The 15,016-nt window shown below is 44.0% G+C and overlaps 1 protein-coding gene across 7 annotated transcripts; it reads right to left on the bottom strand.

Moving 5' to 3' along the window:
- Positions 1–147: 147 nt before the first annotated feature.
- Positions 148–14,676, bottom strand: UBE2I (ubiquitin conjugating enzyme E2 I). Of its 7 annotated transcripts, none has more exons than XM_064153928.1 (8): positions 14,549–14,665; positions 9,280–9,345; positions 8,850–8,928; positions 8,528–8,611; positions 5,430–5,502; positions 2,366–2,475; positions 2,119–2,198; positions 148–803 (listed from the first exon to the last, which is right to left on the bottom strand). In XM_064153928.1, exons 3-8 carry the CDS (start codon positions 8,913–8,915, stop codon positions 740–742), a joined length of 477 nt encoding a protein of 158 aa, XP_064009998.1. In that variant the 5' UTR covers positions 8,916–8,928; positions 9,280–9,345; positions 14,549–14,665; the 3' UTR covers positions 148–739. The 7 variants fall into 7 exon arrangements, with proteins under 7 accessions (XP_064009998.1, XP_064010002.1, XP_064010003.1 ...); XM_064153932.1 differs by lacking the exon at positions 14,549–14,665 and adding an exon at positions 14,258–14,367; XM_064153933.1 differs by lacking the exon at positions 14,549–14,665 and adding an exon at positions 14,161–14,177.
- Positions 14,677–15,016: the final 340 nt, after the last annotated feature.

Below are 15,016 nucleotides of genomic sequence, written 5' to 3'. Positions count from 1 at the left end.
TAAGGATGGAGACACGGAAAAGAAATGAAGGCAACATCTAAGCAACAGGTAAGGGCAGCACCACTGAACTTAACAGGACTTGCACTGAACTGTGTTCAGAGCCATTTGAAGTGAAGCATTTTAATGAAGATAAATGAAACAAAACCCTTTATATAAACAGTTTATTTACTCTAAACAGCAACACAGACAACGCCATATAAACACAAAGGAAGTGATGCAGAGTAAAGATGCTGGCTGACTTTGGATCTCAGAGGCTCTTAAGCAATAACAACCTAGTTTCTGAAAGATAGAAAAACAAACTCAGGGAGGGAAGGGGGTGGAGGGCATGATTTTCTTTTTCTTACAGCCAGCTAAAGGCTAAATATAGTTCTAACATTTTAAAGCATGCCTGCATCAGATAGCAAAGTAACTAGAGATACTAGTGAATTTATAGAAGTATAAAAGTTTATAATTTTACAGCAGTCGAAATACTGACATCAATATTAAAATAAAAGCAAGTTTTACATAACAATCAAAAATACAAAAGACTGAAGGAAGAGACCCTGTATGAAAAAACTGGGGGCAATTCAGCAAATTTAGAACTGTATACAAGTGGCGAATATGGAAAATGGCACACATACAACCCCCTCCCCTAAGTGGATATTAATTGTACATAGCAACATTAGATTTTGCAAAAGTTTTGTAAACAAGTTCTTGCCAAACCAATCCCTTCCTTTTTAAGATGCTGCATGACAGATGCTTATGATGGTGCAAACTTCTTGGCTTGTGCTCGAACCCTCTTTTCATATTCCACTCTGTTTTGGCTGGATAGAAGAGAGACAGTGTAATTACAGGTTGTGAAATCAGGAGCCCTATTACAGCGTTATTCTACTTATCTTCAATATGGAACCAAGTCCTTGTTGAAGGTGAACCCATAAGATAGGAGTGCATTGAACACTGCAATACATCAGAGGCTTTTCTGGACCATTACTCTTGAAATAAGGTACTGCCTAACTAGTTACTTTCCAAACTTCACCTGTTGTCAAATGACTGCACTGACATAACACCAAACCAATCCCCAACAGTGTGCTTGTCCTTCTCAAGCCAGCAGCACCTTAGACCCAAGCTTTCTTTTCCATCTGAAGTTTTCCACTCCCCATGTTAAGACCTGAGGCACTTAACAATGAATTTCCAGTATCCTAACAGTACAAAGTGGTCAATGAAAGCAATTACCAGTGGATTTCTTATGATTTTAAAGTATTATCTTCACTGCTTTGGGGAAAGAGAAGAGCTCTTCAGAAACAACACAGAAGTGACAGTAGTGAAGCCTTTCACTGAATCCAAGATGCACTACCCATCCCTGTGTTTCCTTTTCACTAGCAGCCTGCATGATATTTTTGGCAGTTCATATGTGAAGTCTCCCAAGATGCCATTTTTCAAACTTGGCATTCCCCTGGGACTTGTTCTTCTGTCCAGAGTGGTAATTCCACATCTCCAACTTAGTAATTATTTCAAGTAGCTGTCAAAGCCAAAATAATTTGCTTAAACTCTTTTTCTCCCCCAAAGACTATAGATCAGCCATCCATTTTTAATCATGAGAAAATTTTAGGCTTAATCTTAAAAAAGAGAGTACTTTCAAGCTCACGAATTATCACCTCTCTCAACCAGTGCAAACTTCATTCTGCTAACTCTACAAAGCTTTCTGTGCTTTCTGACTCATTGTTTCTGGTTTGCACCAAATGCCACATACTTCCTGCAGCAATTGCAGCAGCTTTCCTTTATCCTTCAGGACAAGTGCTTCTGGACAGGAATAAGTTACTCCTATACTGATGAAGGGAACTTGTCACCTAATTTGGTCTCCTCTCCTGCTGGAATCATGATGTCTCGTCACAGCTACTCACGGTCTGACTGAAGGATGCTTCACACTTACTGCTCTTGCAAAGCTATTTAAAACTCAGTGTAACTAAGCTGTTCACTACTGAAATCACTGTTTTATTCAAGTTTAACACAAGCTAAGCATCTCCACAGGATAGAGCCATGAAGGTTAAGGAAGTAACTCTCTCATTCCTAAAACATTTGCATGTTACACTGAGTCACAGACAGCTGTAAGCTGTCAGGCTGAGAGGCAAAGACGCTTACCAGTAAATTGTGTAAGCCTCTGCTTGAGCTGGGTCTTGAATATTTGGTTCATTTAGAAGTTCTTGTATTCCTAACAAGATCTAGGGAAGAAGGAATAAAAGACACACAGGCATACGTATTACTAACAGACATTCCATGAAACCCTTAGAAACCAATCACAGAAATTATAGTAAACACTTGACAGTCACATCAGATAGGCAAGCAAAGACATACTTAGCCCTTTTATTGTTAAAGTACAATTAATGACCTGTTTAATTGTGATTGCTGGCCTCCAGTCCTTATCCTCCTCTAAGATGGAGAGACACACTGTGCCTGAAGGATACACATTTGGGTGGAATAATGGTGGCTCAAATTTACCTGATAAGGAAAAGAGAATTACTTGCATGTGACACTAAGACTAAGGCAAGGGAGTTAGTTTAGTGAAACAAAACAAACCATAAAACCAACGGAAAATAAAGAAACTCAGCAAAACCAAACACACCTCCCACAAAAATAACACAGGGGAAAAATACACCAAAACAAACCCAGAAACAACAAAAAGACCCAGAACACAACAGAAACCCACACACCCACAACACCAAACCCAGTTCCGGCCAAAGATACCCTCATGCCCAGACAAGGCATCTGGAGCTACCAACACTGGTCTTTTTCTCAGCTTGGCCTGCTCCTAAAGCAAGAATTCTATCACAGCTGAAGTAGCAATCCAGGCAATCTAACACTACCACTGTGACTGGAATATTTTGATTTAGGAAGGAACACTGACAAAATAGTTTATGGTAGCTTTGTGATGAAGACCTACTAAAACTCAGCCTCTCACAGAATAATAGAATCAACCAGGTTGGAAGAGACCTCCAAGCTCATCCAGACCAACCTAGCACCCAGCCCTAGCCAGTCAACCAGACCATGGCTAAGTGCCTCATCCAGTCTTTTCTTGAACACCTCCAGGGACGGTGACTCCACCTCCCTGGGCAGCCCATTCCAATGCCAATCACTCTCTCTGCCAACAGCTTCCTCCTAACATCCAGCCTAGACCTGCCCTGGCACAACTTGAGACTGTGTCCCCTTGTTCTATTGCTGGTTGCCTGGGAGAAGAGGCCACCCCCCACCTGGCTACAACATCCCTTCAGGTAGTTGCAGGCAGCAATGAGGTCACCCCTGAGCCTCCTCTTCTCCAGGCTAAACAACCCCAGCTACCACAGCCGCTCCTCATAGGGTTTGTGTTCCAGGCCTCTCCCCAGCCTTGCTGCCCTTCTCTGGACACCTTCCAGCACCTCAACATCTCTCTTGAATTGAGGGGCCCAGAACTGGACACAGCACTCAAGGTGTGGCCTGACCAGTGCTGAGTACAGGGGAAGAATAACCTCCCTTGTCCTACTGGCCACACTGTTCCTGATCCAGGCCAGGATGCCATTGGCTCTCTTGGCCACACTGCTGGCTCATCTTCAGCTACTATCTACCAGTATCGCCAGGTCTCTTTCTTCATGGCTGCTCTCAGCCACTCTGTCCCCAGCCTGTAGCGCTGCTTGGGGTTGTTGTGTCACAGCCTCTCATATTACTGTACAAAGGGAAGACACCACCCTTCATTTGTCTATCCTTCATGTAAACATAGCCAGGTTTGTAGTGCTTTACCTGTTTTGCTTTTCCTTTTGTATGATCAAGATGCACTGAACAGAAGGAACCAAGTGTAAGTTCCAAGACTAAGTAGAGGAGCCGGTTTGTGCAGCCTTCTGCCATGCCATCAGCCTGGAGAAGGCTTCAAGGAAACTTTGGAGTGGCCTTCTAGTATCTGAAGGAGGCCTACAGAAAGGCGGGGGAGGGACACAGTCTCAAGTTGTGCGAGGGTAGGTATAGGCTGGATATTAGGAAGAAGTTCTTCACAGAGAGAGTGATTTCCCATTGGAATGGGCTGCCCAGGGAGGTGGTGGAGGCTCCGTCCCTGGGGGTCTTCATGAAAAGACTGGATGAGGCACTTAGTGCCATGGTCTAGTTGACTGGATAGGGCTGGGTGCTGGGTTGGACTGGATGATCTTGGAGGTCTCTTCCAACCTAGTTGATTCTATGACAGGATGAGGAGTAATGGGTTTAAACTAGAAGAGGGGAAATTTAAACTGGATGTTAGAAGGAAGTTCTTTACAGCGAGGGTGGTGAGACACTGGAACAGGTTGCTCAGGGAGGTTGTGAACAGTCCCTCCCTGGAGCTGTTCAAGGCCAGGCTGGATGAGGCCTTGCGCAACCTGTTGTAACAGGAGGTGTCCCTGCCTATGGCGGGGAGTTGGAACTGAATGATCCTTGAAGTCCCTTCCAACTTAGACCATTCTATATTCTGGCATTTCTTTCATCATTTCAGAACTTCAGTGCAACAGCCACCATCCTGAGTGATATAGTGAACATTTGTTGGGCAATGCAGGATATCCCAACACTAATGCAGCTTCCTAATCTGCCTGACATCAAGAATCTTGCTGACAAGCTCCTCACCACAGTTCAGCAGGAACTCTGAAAGCTGAACTAGTTAAGAAGCCTTAACAGTTGTTTTAAAAGCACAACGGCCAACTTAACATTTGTGGAGGTGCTAGTTGGCATTTCTCAGTATATTAATGTTCAGTATTTTCTAGTGAAAGATGTTTCCCCTTGCATCATGTGTTTAGGTAGTAACAAATAAAATGAATAGCAAAGGCTATATAAATAGGCTAGAAATAAAGCACTGTCAGGAGGCATTTGTAACCACTGCCACCGATTTGAGGTGAGCACCAATTCAAGAACCAAGACACCAGACATTTTCATTTCTAAAGCAGAGAAGTTTGAGAGGCATAAGGGACATTTCCAAAACTTAACAAGGAAGCTAGGTTTCCAAAGATAACTGATACACACAATAACAGCAGAATAGCAGACCCACATTTTAGCGCATGCCAGTGAAACCGTTGATAAACCTTTAAAAATTATTTAAGTCCTTGCCTTCTGAGTTCTTCACTTAGAAGAGCAATTTAAAACGAAGAACATAAGACAAATTTAACTTTAAGAAAGGGATTTGGTCTAACCATGCCCATCTGTCAGTTCCCAAGGAGTGCCTGACTTGATCACTCAAGTAGCAAACCCCTGAAGTAGTCCTTTTGTCAAACTTTAAGGAAACCCACAGAGCAACCCTTCTTCCCTCACAGCTTTGTTATGTCAAGCACTTAAATTTCATCAAAATGCTATGTGGTAGGCAAGGAAAAAAAAGAATTTGCCTTAAAAATTACAAATCATTCATAGAACCTCATGGAGTAATTGAGCACTGCTCTAATAAACCTGTGCTGACTAATCATTTTACTTACATTTTGGGGGTGAAGAAGGGTAGTCGTCCTTAAAGAGCATCCGTAGTTTAAATAAGCCACCTTCCCACGGTGTCTATAAAAAGTTAAGAGCTTAGAATACAGCAAGGAAAATCCAAACTTGTGGGGAAAAAGCTTGTTTATGAGGCAAAGCATCAGACAGCCTTCTGCTACACAACACAAACCAGCTGCCCTCTGCTGTAGCACAGCGAAGGCAGAGACAAGAAGCTGAAGAAAGAAACCCCTGCTTTTCCACTTCATTACAACTAGGAAGTGTTGCTCAGTGAACAATTGAGAACATTACCAATAATTCCACAGACAAGGAAAAGTTCTATAGCAAATGGACAGAATACTCCTGAAGCTTTACACAATGCTCATATAAAGAGGAAGGGGCTCTTATACCCAACTTAAAGCAAGTCCAAGAAGATAGGAGAGGGATACACTCCTTCAGCAAGCGGATGCCAATTGTTTTTCTGCTTCACAAGAATGAATGAGGTTCACTAGGCTAACTCAGACCACATTTAGTAGCAAGTAGTCTCAGAGATTTCTTCTTTTTGTGTAACAGATACTCTACTAAGCTTTTTATCCCTATCAGAAACTGGGATGAGCACTTTTTAGGAGCAGTTTCCATACTACAGAGCAGACCTTATTTGGTCTGAGAGTACTGCTCAAAAGGATCATCTAAACAAAGGACAAAAAGCCTGTCTCGAGTATGTACTTGCTTGTCATCTTACTTGGCAATGGAGAGAACAGTCCATCTTCTGACATACTGATTTCTGCTAAGTGTATAAATACAGAAGAGTCATATATAAAATTCTTGCCCCTGTTATGGAAACACTGCAATGAAAGCTAAGCAGTGAGTTCATGCTTTAAAACGAACTGGAATAAAGATGTTCTCACATTTTAGTATCAATTACCAAACCTCATCCTCAGGAAGAGACAAGTATGCTTGACAGGTGTGTTTGAAGACCACGTTAGGAGGAAATCCCTAATTACGTCATGTTCAGATGAAGGAAAAACAGAAAAAAAGAGAAAAATACAGCACTAAAAACCCCAGTCCAAAAAAAAGAAAACACACTCCACTGTCATAGGTATTTATTGTGCCAAGTCTAGAATAGGAGAAAAGCGTACTACGGAATACTTAGGTACTGAGTTTTGAAAAGCAAACAAGCTTGGTTATATCTGCTGTGGCAGATTCAAAACTTGTTCTGAACAGCTGTAGTCAAGTTGTCAACAGCCAGAAAGATATTTTCCATACCTTCTCAGAGGAGACACATTTGCCTATTTTTATGAGAGTAGCCTTACAACAGAATGAACTTTTCGTGTTTTGTTAGATTTCAGCCACAGGGCAAGACAGATAAGCTTTCAATAATTTCTTCTAGTCAAACACCAAAGCAGCCAACAAAACATTCTTACTGTCCTTTTGACAGAGCAATGTACCTTATGGATGAAAGACAGACACTCAAGAGCCTTACTAAGATAACAGCATGACAGCAGTACCAAGATCATCTTGCCTTACTGGAAAGGTTGCAGATGTTCTTCAAGTCAAATTCCAGGTAGTTAACAAGTGCCAGCCCAGGACTAACATTGCTTTACTTCCAATTTTCTAATTTGGATGATAAGAAAGCATTTTGAGGGTTTCAACTACTCGTCTGTCTTAGCGGAGGCAGCTACAGTCCAGTGTGCCTCCAAACACAGCAGCAACAGAGAGAAACTGGCTGGTGAGCAAGGCGCACAGCCGCTTGTCAAAGAGAAGGCATTTTTACTGGAGTGGAAATCTTGAGTTTTTAAGAGGAACCTCTATGGGGAATCACACAAGTATAACTGGTGTGATGTCTCCTGGGAGGCAAGAAGCAAGCTTCAGGAGACTTGTTCACTCTATGTTGTGGGTTTTAAAAATCTAAGGCAGTAGTATGAAAATTTCACATGGCACAAGGATCTCCGAAAATTATTTAAAAGTGGCATCTCAGTAAGTGCAGAACTAGTTATTACAAGAAATAATCTTGCTCTGAGAAAACACAAGGGGATGAGTCTTTCCTTACAGTTTAATTTTTAGGTGCTAACTCGAACTGTGTAGATAATTACCACAGTACTAAGCTAAATTATGATTGTATTTTAGTAATTTATACAGAGACAGCAGTAGAGAATCTGCAGTGCTTTCCTGTGTGCTTTGCCTGAAGCAGACTTACGCAAGTTGGCAAGAAGTAGAACAACAGCAGAAGGCCACATCCAACATAAAACACTAAAATCACCAAGAAATTACTAAGAAACAACTCCATCTACTGAATTAAAAAAATAATCTCTACATAAGTAACACAATGAAATAGAAACAAGATTCTGCTTAGAAGTGTCAGTGTACAAAATCAAAGCAGCTTCATGCATTAATGACTATTTCCACATCAAAGTTTGCATTGGTCCTATCCCCTAAAATCAAATCAAGCTGATAAGTATCATCAATTATGGTTCTAACAAGGAAAAAAAAACCAAACAACTGCATTTTAAGGAAAAGGACCCCGAAGCACAACTGCAATGGGATGCAAAGACACAATGTTAGAGTGTGTTATTTTTTTTCCTAATAAAAAGAGAAAACTCCATTAAGCGGTAGACAACAAGATTCTGGTTTGATAATGCCAAATTATTTTCTACAAAATCCAAAAAGTAAAAAGAGTACTGCAGCACTTCTGTAGGATTGAGAGGTCCCACCATTTTTGGACAAAAAAGGTACAAGTAGTTAACCAGCAGAAGCAAAATTTTGCTATTATTGATCTGCAAGCTTAAGGGCTTAAACCAGCATTTATAAAGAACAAACATTGCAATAAATCCTGGCATGAAACAGAAGACAATCTTGAGTTTGCTCAATGCTGGATTCTTACACACCCTTCTGAGTTTTACTCTCAAGGTGACCAGTTGAACAAGTTCATAGTGTATTTTGCCCAAGATCCTTCTCAGCCCACTCCTTCTGGATTCTAAAGTAGCAGCGGGATCCAAGCACTCCTACTGAACTATGTGCAAGTCATACTCCCAATTGTCAATGTTAACACATGAGCAGATGCTATGGCACTTTGCTCTAAATGAGGTGTTAGGACAACAGTGAGTCTTACCCCTTTCTTTCCTGGAATAGCACATTCCCAGTTCATTAGATTCATTGTGCCATCTGGATTTTTTGTCGGTACTGCTACAAATCCCTGAAATGAAGGTAAAAATCCAACGGGTGAGCTTTCAGAACATGTACTTGGAATAGTTCATTACATACTTTACTGTTACACAGAGTTATTTCTTTTTGCACTATACAGATTTAGACTTTATTTAGAAACAGTTTTTGTGTTCGTTTGGTTGTTTTTTTTTTAAATCAGGGTAAGGAAAAGAATCATTACCAGAACACAAAATAACTGCAGTCAGAAATGTCACAGTTCTCATACTCACAAATGGATGATCTTTTCTCCAGGCTTTTCTCTCCTGTGCAAGTCTGCTAAGAGCTATGCCAGACATATTCAGAGTCTCTCTAAAACAAAAATAATTGCTTTCAGTATAATATTTTACTTATAAACAACACATTATATTACCTGTTGATAAGCCCTGTTCTCTCAGGAAACATATTGGCCTGATTTTCACTCCTATAGCCCAGACATATTTTTGCACACTGCAGAAATTACCATCAGGAATAACATCAAGTTCTCCATGTCAACAACCTCTTATTTACTGGGCTTGCCCTACAATATACTATCCCCACCTTGTGTTTTCTATTAGAACCACCTCTCCAAAACAACTTTGACAGTAGCCTGACAACAACACTACTAGCAGTGAGAGAAGTGTCCAGACTACCCACGTGCACCACTGGTAAGTGCGTATTTACCTCCGAACTACACAACAAAAGGTTTGGCTTTCTTCTGCAGGCAAGCACCTGGTACTGCTCCTGTTTCTGGCAAACATGGGAATAAAAAATGTTATTTTTAGACAGTAAATTCCCATTGAAAGCCAGGACTCTACACAAAAACAACACAGGCACAGATTAAATTTCCTCCGTTTTCAGTGATGCCACTGTAACTATCAGACAGCAGCAGAAACAGAGCACTATGGAACCAAGCTAAGTGAAAGATAGGGATCCACTCATTCCACACGGCAAGATTTCAGTTCCAGTGTAAACTGAATGATCTTTCTGCTGCCTCAGTAACAGGCAAGCACAATGCCTAAGACTGTAGCATACACACAGAGAACACAGGTCACTGCTGCAGGTGATGCAAGAACAGCTCTAGACATGATGTCTGCATCACAGCGGTGCTCTCACATTCACAGAAAGATCCTCCTTTCGCCCAGAACAGAACCTTGTCAAATTGCATCTAAACTCAGGATTTCGCATGCCACATGGTCTAGAACTCCAATGAAGGCTTTTAATCCTCCTTCCTACTGCATCTTCTACCCATTTTATGTAAGAGCTGATGTGTAGCAATTGGAGAAGTCAATTTGTTCTCCACTCCACGTGTAGCCTTTATGACATCCAGGAGAATAGAATTCTTCCACTAAACTAGCTCACAGAACTAACTGAAAGCAGGGTTACCACTCTCTTAAACACACCCTGCAAAGTTATGTAAGATTCATGTTCTATTAATATGTAGATTACTTGTAAGAACCTACTACCAAAAATTGATGGATTATAGCTCACAAAGATCACAGAACTGTTTCAGTTGGAGAAGATCTTTAAGATTACTGACTCCAACCATCAACTCACTACCACCATGGCCAGTAAACCTTGTCCTCAGGTGCCATGTCCACACTTCTTTTAAAATTCCTCCAGGGGTAGTGACTCCACCACCTCCCTGGGCAGCCTGTTCCATTTCCTGACCACTCTCACAGCAAAGAAATTGTTCCTAATCACAGAATGCTAAGGGCTGGAAGGGACCTCAAAAGATCATCCAGTCTAACCCCGCTACCAGAGGAGAATCACCTATACCAGATCACACAGGAATACATTCAGGCAGGTCTTGAATATCTCTAGAGAGGGAGATTCAAAACCCCCCTGAGCAGCCTGTTCCAGTGCTCTGTCACCCTCACAGGGAAAAAAATGTTTTCTCATGTTTACATGGAACTTCCTGTACCTACAACTTCAACCTCCCCTGGTGCAATTTCTCGCTCTATCACCTAATACTAGGGGAGAAGAGATCAGCCTTGACCTCACTCCAAGCTCTTCTCTGGGATTTGCAGAGAGCAATGAGGTCTCCCCTCAGCCTTCTCTTGTTCACACTAAACAACCCCAGTTCCCTCAGCTCCTCCTCACCACACCTCTTCTTCGGACCTTTCGACAGCTTTGTTGCCCTTCTCTGGACCCTCTCCAGTACCTCAATCTCTCTCTTATGCTGGGGTGACCAAAACCAAACTCAGTACTCGAGGCGCAGCCTCACCAGTGCAGAGTACAGGGGCACAATCAGCCACACCATGGCTGACCCAGGCCAGGAGGCCACTTGAGCACACTGCTGGCTCATCTTCAGCTGCTGTCAACCAGCAAACCCAGGTCTTTTTCTGCTGGGCTATTTCCAGCCACTCTGCCCCAAGCCTGAGGCATTCATGGGGTTGTTGTGACCGAAGTGCAGGACCCACCACTTGGCCTTGTTGAACCTCATGCAAATGACGTCAGGTCCATTGATCCAGCCTGGCCAGATCCCTCTGCAGAGCCCTCCTACCTTCACGAGACCCACACTCTTGCTCAATTTATGGTCATCTGCATACTTACTGAGGGTCCCACCAATTCCCTCATCCAGATCACTGAAGCCTATTGTAAAAATCTCACCCATTCCTGCTGTGCCCTTTAGCATAACCTTCATGCCCTGTCCCATGTAAGTTCATCTCAATGTTCATCTGCTATACCCTTTAAAGATTAGAAGACAGTAAAGTATTTACACATCAAAAGTGGCTTAGCAATGCAGACACTGTAACTGAAAGTCTTTAAGAGCACCATATTAAGAGCTTTATGCAGCTCCTAGGAGAGTTGGTATTTCACAATCTCTCCTCCTAGCTTTTCTTCAGTTTTGCATGAATGGCCACAGTGCATAATTTAAACTTCAAAACCAGCCATTAAATTCACATGAAATAAAGCTTTAGAAAAGGGACCATCAACACTAAGTAAACATGAATGCAACAAAATACCACGTGCACTCCAATATTCCTCTACTATTCCCATGACATACATCTGTATCTTGGTGTAAGTCAGAAGACTTGGATGACTTAGCATAAATTAATGTTCCACCCCAGATTTCAGTCTGCTCACACACAGCAGATGTGCAGCCATTAATTCATACCTCAAGAACAAAAAGACTATGCCTTAACCAAATTATACAGGTAGCAATTTTAAATGTTTTGTGAGTATGTGCCCTTGCTGCAGATGTAAATAACCTACTGCATCTAAAGAGAGGTTCGGGTCTGCTGTTAGCACCCAGGGCATCGATGTAATACTCTCACAGCCACTTGAGACCCTCGATTATAAACCATTCTTACAATGCTTATATACTATTCTTAAAATTCTTGGATGGTTTAGCAACTCAGCTACCTTTCCTGCCAGGAAATACATTGCAGAGTGCTTTCAAATACATAAAATGCACGTCCTGGGGCTAACAGCCACTTAATTGCATGCACCTCAAGGGAAATACCAGTTTCTCAGAGGACAAGTAAACAGTGAATATCCTACAGAACATCACCAATCGAGTAACTTTTTAACAGTAAAAAACTAAACGAGTTTACAGGCTCTACGTCTTGCTTCCTTTTGCAGCTGGTTATGCACTATACTGTGCTCTAGTAAAGATTATGTTCTGTAAGTAGATTTTCAAATCTTGAGGCATCAGACTTAGTTAAGCACAGATAGGCTTCAGCGTACCAAGCAGAGACTGAAGATCAAGAAGACAAAGTGTTTTAAAAAATTAAGACCCTATTCAAATTGTCAATATATTTACAGACTCTTGAGTGCCTCTTCAGTAAATGAATTTAACTTTAGACCTGTAAAAGCCTGAGACAGGGCAAACTGATTGATCATCTAAGTACATATTTTGGTCTCAGAAATTATGGAGCAGCAGGAATGAATGAAATATTAGGCAGGCATTAAGCCTGAAGATATGATATTTCCAGTGCCACTTTTCTAGCTTCAGTAATTTTTGTGCATAGCTGCTTTGGTTGCCTTTTTTTGCCTCTGCCCTTTACAACAGTGGTTTGCCAAAATATCTATGTTAAGTTTAGGTCTTGTGAGCTGCTGAAATATCTTGCAAACTCAAGATATTTCTAGTAACAAAAAATAGTTAAACAAGCACAGCCGAACACCCCACACCCCCGAGTTCTTAAGTGCTCAGTCACTTGGGTTGGTTTTGTCTTTTGTTTCTTTGTAATATCACATCTAATTTGCTTTCTTCCTCTAAGAAATTTACTGCTAATGAACAGAATTAAGTCCAACATATTTATGCATTACATCACTGGAAAGAACACAAACTTCGGTACTAAAGGAAGTATATCAACCCTACCTTTCACAAGTTACAAAAGCCTACAAGGCCAGTCTTCACATTTTGTCTGGGTTTTAATCTCCCTCAAACACAGCCCAGCATTAAGAGACTGAAATGTCCCTCTACTGCTATCGTCTCACGAAACAATTAAGAGAAACTTCCAAATTTGCTCAGTAACTTCTGCCTGCTGCTGATGCTACTTTTTATTTTTGAGGGGGGAGGTGGGGAGGGAAGGAAAATATGAAACCAGCATTCATCATGCACACAAACTATTACATTACAGATCATCTCACTCTTCCATACCCTCTGACTGGGGGCTAGAGGGAGAAGGGAACCTACTTCCAAACACAAAAGGCAAGCCTTGCAAAGAAGCGATCCTGTGTCACAGAAGCAGCGACCACACCATTCTGACCCATGACAAGTCTACCACACACAGCAGCTGCTCTTTAAGGTTCAAGAACTTTGAATAGCTCTTATTTATTCCAAGCAGTAAGAAGGAGAAAAAAAATCGCAAAGACCGCTAGCCTTACATTTTCACTTTACAGGTTAAACACTGACACAGGAAGAACACACCATTTGGAGTAGTTTGCTCCAAGACTATACAAACTTTACTTTTCAGAAGGTGGAGAAGGCCAAAGGCTTGTGTTTAATCAAAGCACACTAACACTAAATTGGAACAGAAAGTCTCCTTCTGCCTGCGGCCTGGAAAAGGTAGAAGGGGCGGTACCAGCCGGACGGCTACCCGCGTCGCCAGGAGAGCAACAAAAGGAGCCGCGCGGCAATCGGTCTCCGTGCCCGACGGGCCAAGTAACTTCGTCTGGAGTAGCCGCGGCAAGACCGAGCACTGCCCGCCTCTGCCGAAGGCCGTCGGTCTTGCGGGCCCTACGAGGGGACGCGGGAAGGCGTCTGAGGCCTGCACAGGGCATCACGAAGTCCGCCCGCTGGCTCCTGGGCAAGCACTCATGGGGGCAGGGACTGCTTCGCGCAGGCCCGGTGGTACCCAGACGAACTCGGCGAGCGGCGACCGAGACCCTCCAGGGTCGGGCCACAGGAGGCGCAGAACCCGCCCGAGAACAGTGATGTGCCGGCGGGCCCGGCCGCGCAGGAACCGTCGGGCCCGCACATTCCGCCGCTTCCCATTCCTTCACGACACAAGCCGGGAGCGCCAGCCCGGGCCCAGGCCCTCCCCGGGCTCGGGGCCGTCCGCGCGCCACGCCAGGCCCCGGCTGTCCCAGGCCCCGCGCCCGGCCAGGCCTCACCGTGATCGGCCGCAGCAACCGCGCGTGTCCCGGATTGAAGCAGCAACGAGTGACCCGGATGTTCCCGACTCGGCTCCCCCCCGCCTCCCACCACCACCTTTGTCTCTGGTCCGGAGTTTCCCTCCCGCCTTCCTCGGTGCGGAGCGTAGCAGTGCTGTGTCCCTCAACCCGATCCGTCCGTGCCACTGCGCCGGCGCGATCTGACCCCAGATACGATCCGTCCACCACGCTTTACGCATCCTCGTAACATAGGACCCAGAGGTGGCCATAACAATGCCTGACCACGGAGCGCAGGAAGGAAGCCCAGTAGGGCTCTCCCAAGTGCAACTCCTCCCCCACGCCCCTCAGCTCCCACAAGCTTCCGTCGAGCATCCGACTGAGTTTTTACCCCGGGCTCTGCGAGAGTCACCTGCGTCCCGAAAACGCCTTGTCCCCCGACGCGCCTTAACGCAGGTCTGACAGGCCGCGCCGGCCGCGGGACGCGCTTGAGCCTGGCCGAGTCCCACCCCCTGTGCCCAGCCAGGGCTCTGATTGGAGGGCGGCGGCGCTGCCCCTGGCTGGGTGATGGACAGCAGGGAGAGCCCGTCAGAAGGAGCGGGGGTACCGCGGAGGCGTGCGGGGGCTGCCCCGCGGCCGCGGGGAGTAGAGGCGCAAGGGTGGCTGTGATGCAGTGGCTACGTCTCTTTAACCCGAATCTCCTTTTGTTCCGCCTGTTGAGAGGCAGCCTCGTTTATGCTCTGCGAGGTTTATTTTCCATTATTCTGTTGGGGAATGGGGGCTTGTTTGGTTTCGCTTTCTAGGAATACATTTTTAACGGCGTTCGGGATAAGAATTGCATTCAGTCCTTGCCTTTGGG

Source organism: Pogoniulus pusillus, chromosome 13 (genome assembly GCF_015220805.1).
Source record: "Pogoniulus pusillus isolate bPogPus1 chromosome 13, bPogPus1.pri, whole genome shotgun sequence".
Classification (NCBI taxonomy): Eukaryota; Metazoa; Chordata; class Aves; order Piciformes; family Lybiidae; genus Pogoniulus; species Pogoniulus pusillus.
This window is presented reverse-complemented; position numbering and strand designations above follow the sequence as displayed.

Excerpts from the sequence above, each read along its gene's own strand:
- UBE2I (XM_064153929.1), bottom strand. The coding sequence starts at position 8,915 with ATGTCTGGCATAGCTCTTAGCAGACTTGCACAGGAGAGAAAAGCCTGG. Across the intron at positions 8,612-8,849 it reads GGAGAAAAGATCATCCATTT|GGATTTGTAGCAGTACCGAC; the intron begins GTGAGTATGAGA and ends CCTTCATTTCAG. Across the intron at positions 2,199-2,365 it reads CAGCAATCACAATTAAACAG|ATCTTGTTAGGAATACAAGA; the intron begins GTCATTAATTGT and ends CTTCTTCCCTAG.